The sequence below is a fragment of the Rhinatrema bivittatum genome, chromosome 6 (assembly GCF_901001135.1).
Source record: "Rhinatrema bivittatum chromosome 6, aRhiBiv1.1, whole genome shotgun sequence".
NCBI classification, from domain to species: Eukaryota; Metazoa; Chordata; class Amphibia; order Gymnophiona; family Rhinatrematidae; genus Rhinatrema; species Rhinatrema bivittatum.
In genome coordinates this window covers 255029174-255044345 of record NC_042620.1, presented here as the reverse complement: position 1 = coordinate 255044345, position 15172 = coordinate 255029174, and the positions used below count along the sequence as shown (strand labels likewise).

General features: G+C 45.6%; 1 protein-coding gene across 1 annotated transcript in view; it reads right to left on the bottom strand.

Moving 5' to 3' along the window:
- Window positions 1–12734, bottom strand: part of PFAS (phosphoribosylformylglycinamidine synthase) — a 73487-nt gene extending 60753 nt beyond the window's left edge. Inside the window, exons 1-7 of the mRNA XM_029606857.1 lie at window positions 12369–12734; window positions 9266–9407; window positions 4080–4215; window positions 3290–3395; window positions 2157–2343; window positions 1897–2002; window positions 259–399 (exon numbers count right to left, since the gene is read on the bottom strand). Of these exons, the coding sequence (XP_029462717.1) occupies window positions 259–399; window positions 1897–2002; window positions 2157–2343; window positions 3290–3395; window positions 4080–4215; window positions 9266–9395 (806 nt within the window). The 5' untranslated portion in view covers window positions 9396–9407; window positions 12369–12734. The remainder of the gene's footprint in view (window positions 1–258; window positions 400–1896; window positions 2003–2156; window positions 2344–3289; window positions 3396–4079; window positions 4216–9265; window positions 9408–12368) is intronic.
- Between the last annotated feature and the right edge of the window lie 2438 nt (window positions 12735–15172).

The following is a 15172-nucleotide window of genomic DNA, read 5'->3' as shown; positions in this document are numbered from 1 at the left end:
AGGAGGTAGCAGTCTGTGCTTCTCAGCCAGAGGACCACCGCTATGACCAGCAGGTTAGAAAGAGAGGAGTTAAATTAGGAGTTTAAAAAAAAAAAAAAAAAAAAAAAAGGCCTATGTATAAATGCTTATGATAACCACACCAAGCAGAAGGAAGATGATGGGCAAGAAACGGATTGATTTTTAAAAATCCTTAAATTCACCTGAGGGAGAAGGGATGGGAGGAATCTACAAGCGGAGGAGACAGAAGAGGTTTTCTACCTGCTGTTGTCACAGAACTTGATGACGTTGTTAGGGTTGCTGCTCTCTTGGGTCTTCATGATCATGTTGAAGAGGGATTCAGACTTTACTTCTCCATCCACCTGCAGGCGGCCCTTGAAAAACCAATGCCGGCTATGCTCACTACCGATGGAGGAACACAGATGGAAAACAAAGGATCTCAGTGTTGGAGTAGTAACACAAAGGTGTCCCTGCAAAACAAATCCATGAGTGGGGTCCCAACGCATGAGAGAAAGCTGTGAAAAAGAGGAGATAAAATGTGTTGGGCCCAAGCACAGGGAAGGCTCCTTCAAATCCCCCTTTCCTCACCTTCCAGTCTTCTAGTAACTCAACAGTTCCAGAGAGTCAATGGTGAAGTCCTCCAACTCAACACCACTGGGCGCAGGTGTGGGCACTTTTTTTTTTTTTAAACAGGGCCCCATGCATTGGTGACTTTTGCCTGCTGACCAGGGTGTGGGGTGCCCCTCAGAGCTCCAGTTGGGAGGGAGGGTTCCCTCAGAGCTCTCCCCCCCCCCTTTAAACCTCCTGGAGATTTCTAAAAGGGATGGTAAGGCCAGGGCCTGACTGGCTGGCTACATGCTTCCTCCACCTCCCCCACTCCCCTTACCAACTCTCTGTTCCTCTTTCCTGCCAGCAGCATCCAAGGGGGGGGGTCTGTGTGTGGGGGGGGGAGGGTACAAGCCCAATGGTCCTAGGGCTCTGCAGCAAGTCTCCAAGCCCAGGAAAGGCAAGCAGTGCATAGTGCAGCCTCTAGAAACCCCACCGTAGACATCCCCTATGAAGAAAGAGCACTCTGCTTTCCCATTTCTTCATTCCATTTTTTTGAACAAAGCTGCAGGGAACCTGCCTGCCTTCAGTATCAGCTCTCTCTTTGCTCCTGCTCCTTGCAAACACAGCCTGCAGGGAACCTCTTTGATTCTCCTTCCCACCCCCTTCACCTGGGGGTGAAGTGAATGATAGGGTGGGGGGGGGGGGAGGGGGAGGTGGGGTGAGGAAGTTGGTCAGAGAACGCAGTCAAAATATTTGATCCCTCAAACATATTTTAAATCCTTGCCAAACCAAAGATGATTTTGATATAATTCCTGAATGGAGCGACGTCCCTATAGAAGAACTTTGTTTTTAAAGCTACACACGTGGCCAGTCGTACACCTTTTACAAAGACCTGGATGTGCTTTAGATGTCTGCAACTGCTGGTGTCTTACAGGTGGCAGAAAGAGCATTAATTTCAGTTCATAGAAGACTTTATGCCCGTAAAGCGGCAGCTGGCAAGTTTCACCTTGTGCTAATTTAACACCTTCTTCTATCTGATGCACATGCACATATCTTTCTGTGTAATTAAGAAAATGATAAATTACTGATGCTGAGGGCATTTCAGCATACAGAAGCTACGGATGCTTGGATTGGCAGGGGAGCATAAACCCATTGGTCCTGAGTCCATCTGGCTACACGCTAGGAAAATTGTTTTAAAAACAAACAATATGAATGGTTTTCAATTTTAAAAAATTGATTTTTATTTTTTTTTTTGGCGTAGTCAGAAGCATGTATTTTCATGCAAAATTAAGCAATTTGCCAAAAATCCTGCCACAAGAAATCAGGGGCTCTGGATATACCATATCTCACCTGTTGGACTGGGCCAGATCAAAGCACTCCACACTAGTGGGGTTTCTTTGGACCCTCTGGAAGAGGGAGGTATAGAAGTCCAGGTCCCAGGAGTCAAATGCCAGGCCTGAGGGAGAGAATGGGCAGAGGACACAAAAAAGCAAGGAAAGAGAGAGAGAGAGAAAAAAAACCAAGGTAAATCAAAGAGACATTTCTCTCTTCCTTCCCCCTCCTGACTTTGTTTATTTCTTGTCCCCTTATCCAGGGGTCCCTGTTCTTACCCAGTTCTCGGTTGGCTTTCTCTAGAGCAGCACAACCCTCCCCGATCACGTCTACCTCATGGACTGGTTCCGGCTGCGTGGAAATTAGGAAGCTCTCGATAGGTCTTTCGTAGACACATTCTGTCATCCGGTCATACAGGGAGGAGACAACTCGTTGTTCCTCCGAAGGGGAGGGAGACTTCGCAAACTGAGTGGCGGGGGTGGGGGGGAGAGAGATGTGAATATTGAATATTTGCTATCACTATTCACATTATTGAGCAACCACATACAATTCCTATTCTCCACTTTTCCTCCAGCTCTCATCAGGAAGCTGTTATACACAAGTGCTCTCCTAGCTCGGGGGCCGATGCAATACTTTGGTGCAGAAAGCGGGCGCCATGCAATATTTAAATTAGGGGGTCGTGTTAGCAAGGAGAGCCTGAGTGCGTCGGCCCTCTGCCAGTTAGGAAACCCGACGCCAAGTTTATCGGCATCGGTTTCCCTAAACTCCGCACAGCCAGGGGATTCAGGAAACTGATGCTTCTCAATTGAGCGTCCGTTTCCTGCACCCGACTGCCGGCGTTTTTTTAAACTTTTTTTTTTTGTTTAAAATTTGTTTACTTTTTTCCTTCTACTTAATATCGCAACGATATTAAGTAGGAGGCAGTACAGAAATGCAGTTTTTTCTGCTTTTCTGTACTGGTTTAAGGAGCGCTCAGCAATTAACGCCTGGCTCCAGGCAAGCGTTAATTTCTGATCGCTAAATGTGCGTTCCTAGACGCACATTTTTTTTTTTTTGCATCGGGAGTGAATACCTAATAGCCTCAATCACATGCATTTGCATGTGATGAACGCTATTAGACTCACTCCGCGTTGGACGTGCGTTGTAGAGGCGATAATCCCCATAAGGGGATTAATTAGCGCCTATACAACCTGCATCCAGCTGTGGGTTATATAGTGCGCTAGGCTGAGTGCACTGTATTGCATCGGCCCCTCAGATGGCCATCATGCAGAACCCTTCTCCTTACCGCTCCTGCATTCAGCTCTTACCCACAGTCTCTCCTTCCCTACAGAGGCTGAACAATGCAGGAAATTGAACCCAAATCTTGAAGACTCCCTGCCCCATCAGCCTCCTCCTCTCTTCTTCCTCATACCTTGATAAGGTACCTCCGGGAGAACTCAATGCGGTCCACGCTCCCCAGACCTATCCCACGGCAGATTGACACCGCGTTGGTGGACGTGGCTGTGGAAAAGTTCAACCTGCGAGGAACAAACTGAAAAATGTTTCTAGGGCAGAGCTGCAATGATGTCACAAAAACCCAACTGCAGCCTGGAACGCTACCCATTCAATGTATTTCTCCTTCCTCCTCTTGCCATCCCAGTATCTTACTTCATTGCTCAAAAATATCAGTTTGTGGTTTGGGTTTTTTTGTCTGTGCTGTATTAATACTTTGTGTGTATTAATGCAAAACCTGCATGGACCTCTGATGAAGAGCCACTATTCAGCAGTCCACGCTATATTTGGGCTTTTCATGTACCAGAGTGATGCCTACTTGGGGGGACCAGTCTGATCACTAGCAAAGTACACCCTAAATTTACTCAAATTCATAATAATAATGCAAGTAAGCAGAAAAGGCTTTAAAAAAAAACAAAAAAAAAAAAAACCTCTCCCCTCAGAGAATGAAACAAATCAGTATGAAAATAAAAAGTCAAGATCTTAACAATTTGTTCTAATGGTTAACAATTATTGAAAGATTGTTTTAGCAAGCGCTGCTTCTATGGGGACAGAATAATATCCTTTAAAGTTTTGAAAGTCAGTTTTAAGTTATGAATTTGACAATCCAGCAGTTTAGGGAAAAATCCTGTACCATGGCTGAAGCCTTGCACCTTATTATTAACCCACAAGCCAGTACACAGACTTTATGGTCTGCCCGGGTGACTTACCGAGGCCCAATCTCCACCAGCAGAGCACAGGGCTGAAGGGCAAGGTAGGAGGTGCTCGACACGCCCTCAGGGTCAAAGGGGCAGCTAAAGAGCCAGCGAAAGATTTGTATCTGTTTAGGATCTGGGGGAGAATCTCCTGCAAACAGAAAGCATCATGGAATTGTCTTTCTGGTTATTTATTTTTTTTCTTTTACGTTTTTCAGTTCAAATGAACCACCACACACAAAAATTGCCCAGGCATTTTTCTTCCAAGTAAAATATACCTGTAGACATATCATTGTAACATTTTGCAGCTACATCAGAAATAGGAAAATTGCATCAAAAATGCAAAATCAACCCAATAATGAATATGCCCCAAAAAAGAAAATTGGTTCTACCTGCTAATTTTCGTTCCGTAGTATCACAGATCAGTCCAGACTCCTGGGTTTTGCCTTCCTTCCAACATTGGAGACAGAGTATAGTGATAGGAGTATACTACCGTCCACCTGGACAAAATGGTCAGACAGATGATGAAATGCTAAGAGAAATCAGGGAAGCAAACCAATTTGGCAGTGCAGTAATAATGGGAGATTTCAATTACCCCAATATTGACTGGGTAAATGTAACATCAGGACTTGCTAGAGAAAGTTCCTGGATGTAATAAATGATTGCTTCATGGAGAAATTGGTTCAGGAACCAACAAGAGAGGGAGCTATTTTAGATTTAATTCTTAGTGGAACACAGGATTTGGTGAGAAAGGTAACGGTAGTGGGGCCACTTGGCAACAGTGATCATAACATGATCACATTTAAACTAATAACTGGAAGGGGGACAATAAGTAAATCTGCAGCTCTAACACTAAATTTTCAAAAGGGAAACTTTGATAAAATGAGGAAAATAGTTAGAAAAAAACTGAAAGGTGCAGCTGCAAAGGTTAAAAGTGTTCAACAGGCTTGGACATTGTTTAAAAATACAATCCTAGAGGCGCAGTCCATATGTATTCCACGCATTAAGAAAGGTGGAAGGAAGGCAAAACAATTACCATCATAGTTAAAAGGTGAGGTGAAAAAGGCTATTTTAGCCAAAAAAAACATCCTTCAAAATTGGAAGAAGGCTCCATCTGAAGAAAATAGGATAAAACATAAGCATTGTCAAGTTAAGTATAAAACATTGATAAGACAGGCGAAGAGAGAATTTGAAATGAAGTTGGCCATAGAGGCAAAAACTCATAATAAAAACTTTTTTAAATATATCCAAAGCAAGAAACCTGTGAGGGAGTCGGTTGAACCATTAGATGACCAAGGGGTTAAAGGGGCTCTTAGGGAAGATAAGGCCATTGCAGAAAGACTAAATGAATTCTTTGCCTCCGTGTTTATTAATGAGGATGTTGGGGAGATACCAGTTCCGGAGATGGTTTTCAGGGGTGATGAGTCAGACGAACTGAACAAAATCACTGTGAACCTGGAAGATGTAGTAGGCCAGATTGACAAACTAAAGAGTAGCAAATCATCTGGACCAGATGGTATGCATCCTAGGGTACTGAAGAAACTCAAAAATGAAATTTCTGATCTATTAGTTAAAATTTGTAACCTATCATTAAAATCATCCATTATACCTGAAGACTGGAGGGTGGCCAATGTAACCCCAATATTTAAAAAAGGCTCCAGGGGCGATCCAGGTAACTATAGACCAGTGAGCCTGACTTCAGTGCCGGGAAAAATAGTGGAAACTATTCTCAAGATCAAAATCGTAGACATATAGAAAGACATGATTTAATGGAACTCAGTCAACATGGATTTACCCAAGAGAAGTCTTGCCTAAAAAACCTGCTTCATTTTTTTGAAGGGATTAATAAACATGTGGATAAAGGTGAACCGGTAGATGTAGTGTATTTGGATTTTCAGAAGGCATTTGACAAAGTACCTCATGAGAGGCTTCTACGAAAACTAAAAAGTCATGGGATAGGAGGTGACATCCTTTCGTGGATTACAAATTGGTTAAAAGACAGGAAACAGAGAGTAGGATTAAATGGTCAATTTTCTCAGTGGAAAAGGTTAAACAGTGGAGTGCCTCAGGGATCTGTACTTGGACCGGTGCTTTTCAATATATATATAAATGATCTGGAAAGGAATATGACGAGTGAGGTTATCAAATTTGCAGATGATACAAAATTATTCAGAGTAGTTAAATCACAAGCAGACTGTGATACATTACAGGAGGACCTTGCAAGACTGGAAGATTGGGCATCCAAATGGCAGATGAAATTTAATGTGGACAAGTGCAAGGTGTTGCATATAGGGAAAAATAACCCTTGCTGTAGTTACACGATGTTAGGTTCCATATTAGGAGCTACCACCCAGGAAAAAGATCTAGGAATCATAATGTATAATTCTTTGAAATCGTCAGCTCAGTTTGCTGCAGCAGTCAAAAAAGCAATCAGAATGTTAGGAATTATTAGGAAGGGAATGGTTAATAAAACGGAAAATGTCATAATGTCTCTGTATCGCTCCATGGTGAGACCGCATCTTGAATACTGTGTACAATTCTGGTCGCCGCATCTCAAAAAAGATATAGTTGCGATGGAGAAGGTACAGAGAAGGGCAACCGAAATGATAAAGGGGATGGAACAGCTCCCCTATGAGGAAAGGCTGAAGAGGTTAGGGCTGTTCAGCTTGGAGAAGAGACGGCTGAGGGGGGATATGATAGAGGTCTTTAAGATCAAGAGAGGTCTTTAACGAGTAGATGTGAATCGATTATTTACACTTTCAAATAATAGAAGGACTAGGGGGCATTCCATGAAGTTAGCAAGTAGCACATTTAAGTTAGCAAGTAGCACATCAGAGAAAATTCTTTTTCACTCAACGTACAATTAAGCTCTGGAATTTGTTGCCAGAGGATGTGGTTAGTGCAGTTAGTGTAGCTGGGTTCAAAAAAGGTTTGGATTAGTTCTTGGAGGAGAAGTCTATTAACGGCTATTAGTCAAGTTTAATTAGGGAATAGCCACTTCTATTAATTGCATCAGTAGCATGGGATCTTCTTAGTGTTTGGGTAATTGCCAGGTTCTTGTGGCCTGGTTTGGCCTCTGTTGGAAACAGGATGCTGGGCTTGATGGACCCTTGGTCTGACCCAGCATGGCAATTTCTTATGTTCTTATGTTGTTCCCTGCTAGTCTGGGGCCTTGACCATCTAAGCTGTTGACTATCCCTGGGCCACTGCCTGCCAGTACCCTCTTCTCTGTGACTTTCTGCTTCTGTCTCCTGCCAGTTTCAAAGATTTGATCTAAGTTCTTTATGAGCTTTTCTAGGTCCTCTCCGAAGAGTCATTTCCCTTTAAAGGGGAGTTTACTCAGCTTGGCCTTCAACAAAGTCTGCTGCCCGATTGTTTAGCCTTTGCAACCGCCTGGCCATTACCTGCTTGGCCTCGATTCTAATTAGATCGTACAGGACATCTGCCATGTAGGCTAATACCAATACTGCTGGAGCCGCTTCTGAGCTACTGGTTTGGGATCCTTCCCCCTGGCCCTCCTGTGGGAATTGCTGCAGCATATAGAGCAAGGCCCTCCCTGAGTACCCACCACAAATCGCTGTATGCAGTGCTAGGCTGGTTAGTTCAAACTCTTTCATGAGCAGGGTCTCAATCTTTCTATCCTGCAGGTCCTTAAGGGCTGTGCCCCCCTCGAATAGAATGGTGGTCTTCTTTGAGACTGCTGTGTCTACCCTGGGTAGGGATAGTAAGCTATCCCTCCCTGCCTGGTCCATCACAAACAGTCTCTCCATATTTTTCCTGCTACCAGCCTCAGCCCCTGGCTGTCCATTCAGCTGCTATCATATCCCGATTCGCAGAGCGGATGGGGAAGGCTTTTGCTGGATTAATGCCTGCGAGGATCGGGTTGCCTTTCGGTCTTGAGTCTTTAAGCTGCTCCTCTGATAGCCTAAAGACCTGGGAACCTTGAAAGTAAGGGGTCCTAATTTGCCCACCCTGAATAGTCGTACGGCCGAGTCATTCTGCTCTGCTCCTTCCTCTTTTTCCTCCAGGGAGTTTCCCTGTGAAGAGCTTTCCGGCTCGCCTGAGGCCTGCTCCTGTGAGAGCCTGGCCTTTTCACCTGTCGGGGGTCAATCTTTTGTTTCTTCCCTCTGAAGGCATGAGCTTCGGGGGTTTCCCTTTGGGGCTGCCTGGGTACCCAGGCCTGCTCTTCATTTCTCTGAAGGTTTTGTGCATCATTAGCACAAACTCAGGTGAGAACTCCACCTCCTCCTCCTCCGAAGCAGATGGTGAGAGGGCGGGAGCCTGACCGGCAGCGATTTCCATCTCGTTGGCTACGGGTAACGCCGGGCTAGCTGGGAGGGCCAGAACTGCCGGGCCCCACCCCGTACTCTCCTGCACTTACTTCAGTGGCGGCAAAACGAACCCACGAACCGCGCCCTGCAAATGAGGCACCTACCCCCCTTCTCCATCGTTGCAGCTTAGCTTCGGAGAGGGAGTTTGGGGCCTCTAGGGCTACTTACTGCCACTACTTCACTCCCTCCCTTGTTCCTGTGTTCGGGAAATACAAGGTCGTTGATCGCCTGGGGGTGGGGGGGGGGGAGCAATCCTAGGAGGGCTGCCACTGTCTCAAGGAGGAGTCCACAACCCGGCCCTGGCATCTCCCCAGTGAAAACTCGACCTTAGAGAGGCCATCGCCCCTGCCAAATCCTCCTGCTAAACCAGCCCCACCTTCCATCCGCTGGAGGCAGAGAACTACTGACCCCTTTCCTGCTGAGCCAGCCCTCATGGGAGGATATCTCAGGGAAGAGGTCCGAAACTCTGCCCCCATACTGCGGATAGGGGGACAAACCCCACCGTGAAGACTGGTCCGCCAGGATGAAGAGGAAAGGGCATCTGAACATTTATGAAACCTTAAGATAAGAATTTTGTAAAAAAAAAAAATAATGAAAACATTAAAACTATCAAACTCCGAAGAGACCTATGATTATAATCGAGGAGTTGCCGGATAAGTGTTTTGAGCTATTGAACAGATGCCACGTACGATGGTCTCAGGTTTAAAGTTAATATTTTCTTAAGCTTGTGTGCCTAAATCATTTCGAGGGCGTTAACACCCTGCCACCCAGCCCCATCGGCGATAAAAATGCATTATGAGCATTACTAAAGCAAGAAGATTAAACCTTCTGCTGTTGGGGGGATCCCCCTGCAGGCCGCCTTCCCCTCACCTGTCCAGTTCACGTTGAAGCACAGCTCCCGAGTCATGCTAAGGATGTTCTCAGAGGCGCCCCCAACGTTAGCCTTCAGATGGGCCCTGCGGCCATCAGCCTCCATCTTGAAGAAGCGCAGCACCACCATCTTGGAACAGACCTGACAGACAGGGAGAGAGAGACGCAGATTGGGGCAATGAGACTGCAGCCATACAAGTAGAAGAAAAAAAAAAAAAAAAAGCAAGCCCTAGGAAAAAAAATTAAACAGCAAATTAATTTAAAAATAAATACAACAATGCTGTATAACACGTTTCTCAGCAAAAGAGATTCAGAGACGAGGGCTGGCCCTATTTCCAATCCACGGTTAGCTGGACGGATGCTTTCACAATCTTCAGATCATTTGCTTTCTAACAAAGCGTAAAACTTCTCCTTTTCCAGGGCACAATTTATACTTTGCGCTCATAAGTCCTACAAGCAAGAAGATCCCAGGACAACATGAAATCAATTCTATAGCACAGGAAAAAGTTCAGTAACTGCTGGGCCATAGAAAAGTCACGATTTTCCTTGTGCCTCTAATGCAGGGGTGGGCAATTCTCAGTCTTCGCGGGCCACCAACCGGGCAGGTTTTCAGGATATGCCTAATGTATATCCATGCAATAGATCTGCATGCACGAATATGTCTCAAGCCTATTCATTACGGATATCCTGAAAATCCAACCGGTTGGCGGCTCTCGCGGACCGGAATTGCCCATGCCTGCAATCCCAGATAAAATGGTTTCAACATATTTAGCTTAGAAACCTGACTGAGCTGGAAGAAAAAGGGAAAAAAAAGGAAGAACTGCTCAGCTCAAACGTTAACACAGATATTGCAGCAGTGGTTCTGTAGCAGTGCTACACCTGCTCTGCAGATGATGTGAATTTAATTCCCGGGTCAGGTCTTCCATTTCCTGGGGTTGCTGGGGCTGGGGATGTTGCAGAGCAGGGAGAAGAGGAGAGAAGCCCTAGTCACAGATGGCAATCTGCTAAGAAAATGTTTTTATTACACCAGCAGAATATTTTATAAATCAATCAATAATAAAACTGAGTCACCTACAGGCTGATGCAATACAGTGCGCTCAGCCGAGCACACCATTTAACCCACGGACGGATGCACATTTGGGACAGTGTCCACAATCCCTTATGCTATAAGAGGATTAGCGCATCCAAAATGTGTGTCCATCCCCCCTGTGAAGGTAATAGCACTCATAACATGCAAATGCATGTTGATGAGGCTATTCTCCCTCAATTAGAAAAAAAATGTGCGCCCGACGAGCACATTTTAACGTACAAAAATTAATGCCTGTCTTGAGAAGCCCAAATACTGCTTTTCTGTTCCTCTGACTTAATATTGTTGTGATATTAAATTAGAGGAACCAAAATAGGAGGATTTAAAAAAGAAATGTACCAACAGTCAGGTGTTAGGAAAACCAAAATTGAGCATCTATTTTCCTAACCGACTCACAGCCACCTCTCCCGGGTGCCTGCTGCCAAGGAGGTACTAGGAGATGCAATTTCCTCTAGCATCTCCTTTTTACCGTGGCACCTGATTTAAATATTAACGGGCCGATACAGTTACCCCGCGATTGGACGCGCTAGCTTTACCCCTTATTCAGTAAGGGGTAATAGGGCGTCCAAAACGCACGTCCAACCCCCCCCCCCCCCCCGAACCTAATAGCGCCCACAACATGCAAATGCATGTTGATGGCCCTATTAGGTATTCCCGCGCGATACAGAAAGTAAAATGTGCAGCCAAACCGCACATTTTACTTTCAGAAATTAGCACCTACCCAAAGGTAGGCGCTAATTTTTCCGGGCACCAGGAAAGTGCACAGAAAAGCAGTAAAAACTGTTTTTCTGTGCACCCTCCAACTTAATATCATGGCGATATTAAGTTGGAGGTCCCGAAAGTTAAAAAAAGTAAAAAAAATAGAAAAAAAATGTGAAATAGGCCCACGGCTCGAAAACCGGACGCTCAATTTTGCCAGCGTCCGGTTTCCGAACCCGTGGCTGTCAGCAGACTCGAGAACCGACGCCGGCAAAATTGAGCATCGGCTGTCAAACCTGCTGACAGCCACCGCTCCTGTCAAAAAAGAGGCGCTAGGGACGCGCTAGTGTCCCTAGCGCCTCTTTTTACCACCGGCCCTAATTAAAATAAATTAAAATACTGAATCGCATGCACAGGAGAGTGGCCTGGGCGTTCGCCAGCTCTCCCGTGTTTTTACTGTATCAACCCATAAATTGGGTGCCCAGGAGAGGTGGATCGGTGTGCGTTAAGGGAGCGGGCGCTTAACAAGCACCAATATTGCATTGGCCTGCTAATGACTGGATTCAGGACCAGAAGCAGCTCTGGTGCATAGTTTCCCATCTGAGGATTGTAGCTGCAATAAATGAGCTGAAAGTGTTGGAAGGAGATATCAAACAAGGATAACACCAGATTAGTCGTGAATGAAGGCTCATGACGCTGAATCCCAAGGAGCAGAAAGAAGGTACAGGGGCTGCCACCTCCCCAGACAAACAGATAGGGCTCTTTACAAGACATAGCTAAACATATAGACACTGGAAAGAACTAGCCCATTTACAGTTGGCCAGCTAGCATCCATGGTGTAATCTAAACAACTGGCTCCGTATTCTTTCCTTTGGCTCCTACCTTCGCCCAAAAGGAGAGTGTGGCTTCTGCGCCAAGAAACGAGTCAAAGGAAAGCAGACTAAACCAGATGTTTAGATTACACCAAAGATGCTAGATATTAAATGATACAAATACATAGCCCAATAAATACTTATTTTTAAAAGCCCTAGTCATGAGATTATGTGTTTTTAATTCCATTTTAAATTCCTCACCTCCCCCCACTTCTTTTTCATATTATTAATTTCCTAGATCTTTTTGCAAAAATAATAATAAAGTTTGTTAAAATGAATCTTCCAAAATTAGCAAAGCCAGATACATTAGGCTAACACATTTTTAAGCGACAAGTTTTCAGAGGAGACAGAACTCCGCTACTGGTTAAGTAAAACTAAGCAGCATGCATTGAGTTTTTAAATATAGCACGTGTTTGTACCAAAGAAAGCAGAAGATGCTAGTTACCGAAAATGGAATCTTTTACAGAAATGCTGAAAGCTCTCTTCCCTGGGATGAACGGGTCATGCACAGCCCTGAAAAATGTAGCAACAAATCCTAGTTTCTCATTATGCAAAATGCACCAGACGAAGAGAAGAGCATGCAAAGCTCAGAGGTAAGTACTTCCTAGGTCAGTGCAAACAACCACATGGAGGGGAAGGGAAGGAAAGTGGGCGAGCCTGTCACTGTCCCTCCCCCAGTGCACTGAATGAGATTTTCTTAGTCTGCGCAAAACTGAAAGCCTGAACGTTAAAAGCAGGTAACAGAAGAAGCGGGGAGGCGGGGACATATTATGGTAAATCTGTCCTGTGGTATTAGTAGGGAGGTGGAAGGCGGGATTTCGTTCCCCACCATGCCTGAGAGCAGGTTAGCAGAGCGAGCTTCAGCCGACAGAGGTGCCAATCCTTAGCATTGTATTCCATGTTCTTCCTGCAATTTAAAAACATAATTTATTGCATTTTGGGGGGAGGGGGGGATAAGATCAAAAGTAAGGTTTGAGTCACGAGCTGAGGATGGTTTCTTGGTGGAGATTTGAGGGCGGAGTTAATGCCCTGCAGCTTGACCCCAGTGGGGACACAAAACTGTTTGGCTCCTGACCAAACCAGGAGAATTAACACTTTCATTAAATTAAAAACTCCAGGGTTTGTTTTTTTTTAAGTGCTGCTGGAACACCCAGACGTCTGCGGTCCCTGCTGCAGTTTCATGCCAGCTATGTAACAGCAATGCACTCCTTGTCTACAGCGACCCTGCTGCTGCATGGTAGATAGAGAGCTGCCAACTTTTCCATAGACCAGGACTGGACACTTGAGGACCGGGGGAGAAGGGGAATGGTATCCCCTTATTTGCATACATTTTAGATCCTGCCGGTGAGCTTCCTAAACATTTGTTATCTCTGTATCTACAGAACCACTGGGAGCCGAGGGCTGGGCTGGGCTGTGCACCACCTCCCTATGTGCTGTGTCCCCGCCTCCTTTCCCCTATGCCGTCCAATCACAGCATGGGAAAGGGACAGAGCACAGCTCTCCTCCCATAGGCTCCGAACTGCTGTTCTCTCCCTCTAAGAGGCTGTGGGGGAAAAAAAGGAGGAGCCAGCTGCAAAACCAGACATTTAGCCTGCAGTGGGTACTTCTGGCTGGACACTGTATGGAATGCCTGAAAACCTGGCCGTCTGGCAACCCTAGGTAGATATGATAGATCAGAGATTTCCAACGTTTTGGAAAGCATGGACCTCTCATGCTTCTCTTTTAATTTTTACCTGCAATTAATCCTGTATGGACATTTGATGAACGTAAAAAAAAATGCACTCCAGAATCATTTGTAATGTGTAAAACTTATTAAATAATGTATTTTAATATTAAAACTATGCTCTCCCTCCTGCTCTCCCTCCTACTACAGCCCCTTCATGAATGCTTGCCCCATCCCCGTGGCATCTTTCCACATGCGTTTCTTCTCGCCATCCACAACCGCTTCGTGAATGCTCTCCCTCCCCATTTCTTTCCTGTCTTCTCCCTATACCATCTTCTTGACTACTTCCACTTCTGCCCCCTCCCATTCTCCTATCCTCTCCCTTATGTGACCCCCCTACCCTGGTCCTCCCATCCTGGCTCCTTTCCAAGTGCTTTCCCTCCTGTGCTGCTTCATCTCTCCATGGCCCCTTTCTGACTGCTCAGACCCTACAGCCAAGTGTCTCCCCTGCTTTCCTCCTCCTATATCCCCTTCCTGAGAGCCTTCCCTCCTGTCTTCTTCCCCTTGTGGCCCTTTCCCTGGTCCTCTCCCTCCTACCCTCTCCCACTGCAACATCCCAAATGTTCCCCCTCTTGTCCTCCTCCATCTTAAGGCCCCTAAGTACTTTCGCTGCTGTGGTCTCCCTCTTGCCCGCTCCTGCCTGTGGCTCCTTCTCTATCCCTTCCCCCCTCCACCCCAGCCATACTACTCATTCAATACAGTTTTTCTCCCTTACTGTCAGGCTTGCATGGCCGCCTGAACCCATGTAGCAGAGTTATCGCCCTTCCACCTCTGGTCATGTGGAACAGCAGCTGTTGAAGGTAAAGGTACTGGTGGCAGCATAGGTCCCCCTTCTCCTCTTGGTGTGGCTTCAAGCTCCTCCTGTTTGGCAATCAGCCACACTCTTCCCCACTTCATCTTCATGCTGGTTTGGGCTCCTTAAAGCTAAACTCTTCCTCTCCTCCTTTTGGTGTGGGGGCAGTGGGATCAGGCACCAGCAACAGCCTTAGAGCAGATCTCCTAAGAGGTGAGGTCATCCTGCTGTTTTTCTCAGCAGTTGCACTTTGGTTGCCTCTCTTCTAGCAGACCTCAAGTTGGGAACCAGAGTGTTAGAGAAACACTCAGCTGAAGTCTCTGATGTTTAATGGCAATTATGCTGCAGAAACACTCAGCTCTTGCCACGTCACTGAGGGCATGGTGCAAGGACTTTCCACCCCTTACAACGTCCCTGCCATTTTAATAACTTCTCCCCCTACATTTAAACAAAATAATTCATTATGAAGTATCTAGATCTATACAATTTTTAAGTGTATAATAAACCTTATGGGCTACTGGCCTTGCAAGGAGGAAGTTAGCTGGCTGGCTGACAGTCAGTTCCCAGTGGGATACGGGTGGGAGCAACTGGGTTAGTGCTGAGTGGGGATGCAAGTTCAACTTCTCAACAGCAAGTTTCCTGAGAAGGTGTTGTGTATGTATAATTTGGATTATTTTCCCTATGTGCATCACTTTATACTTTTCAATTTTAAATTTCATCTGCCATTTAGATA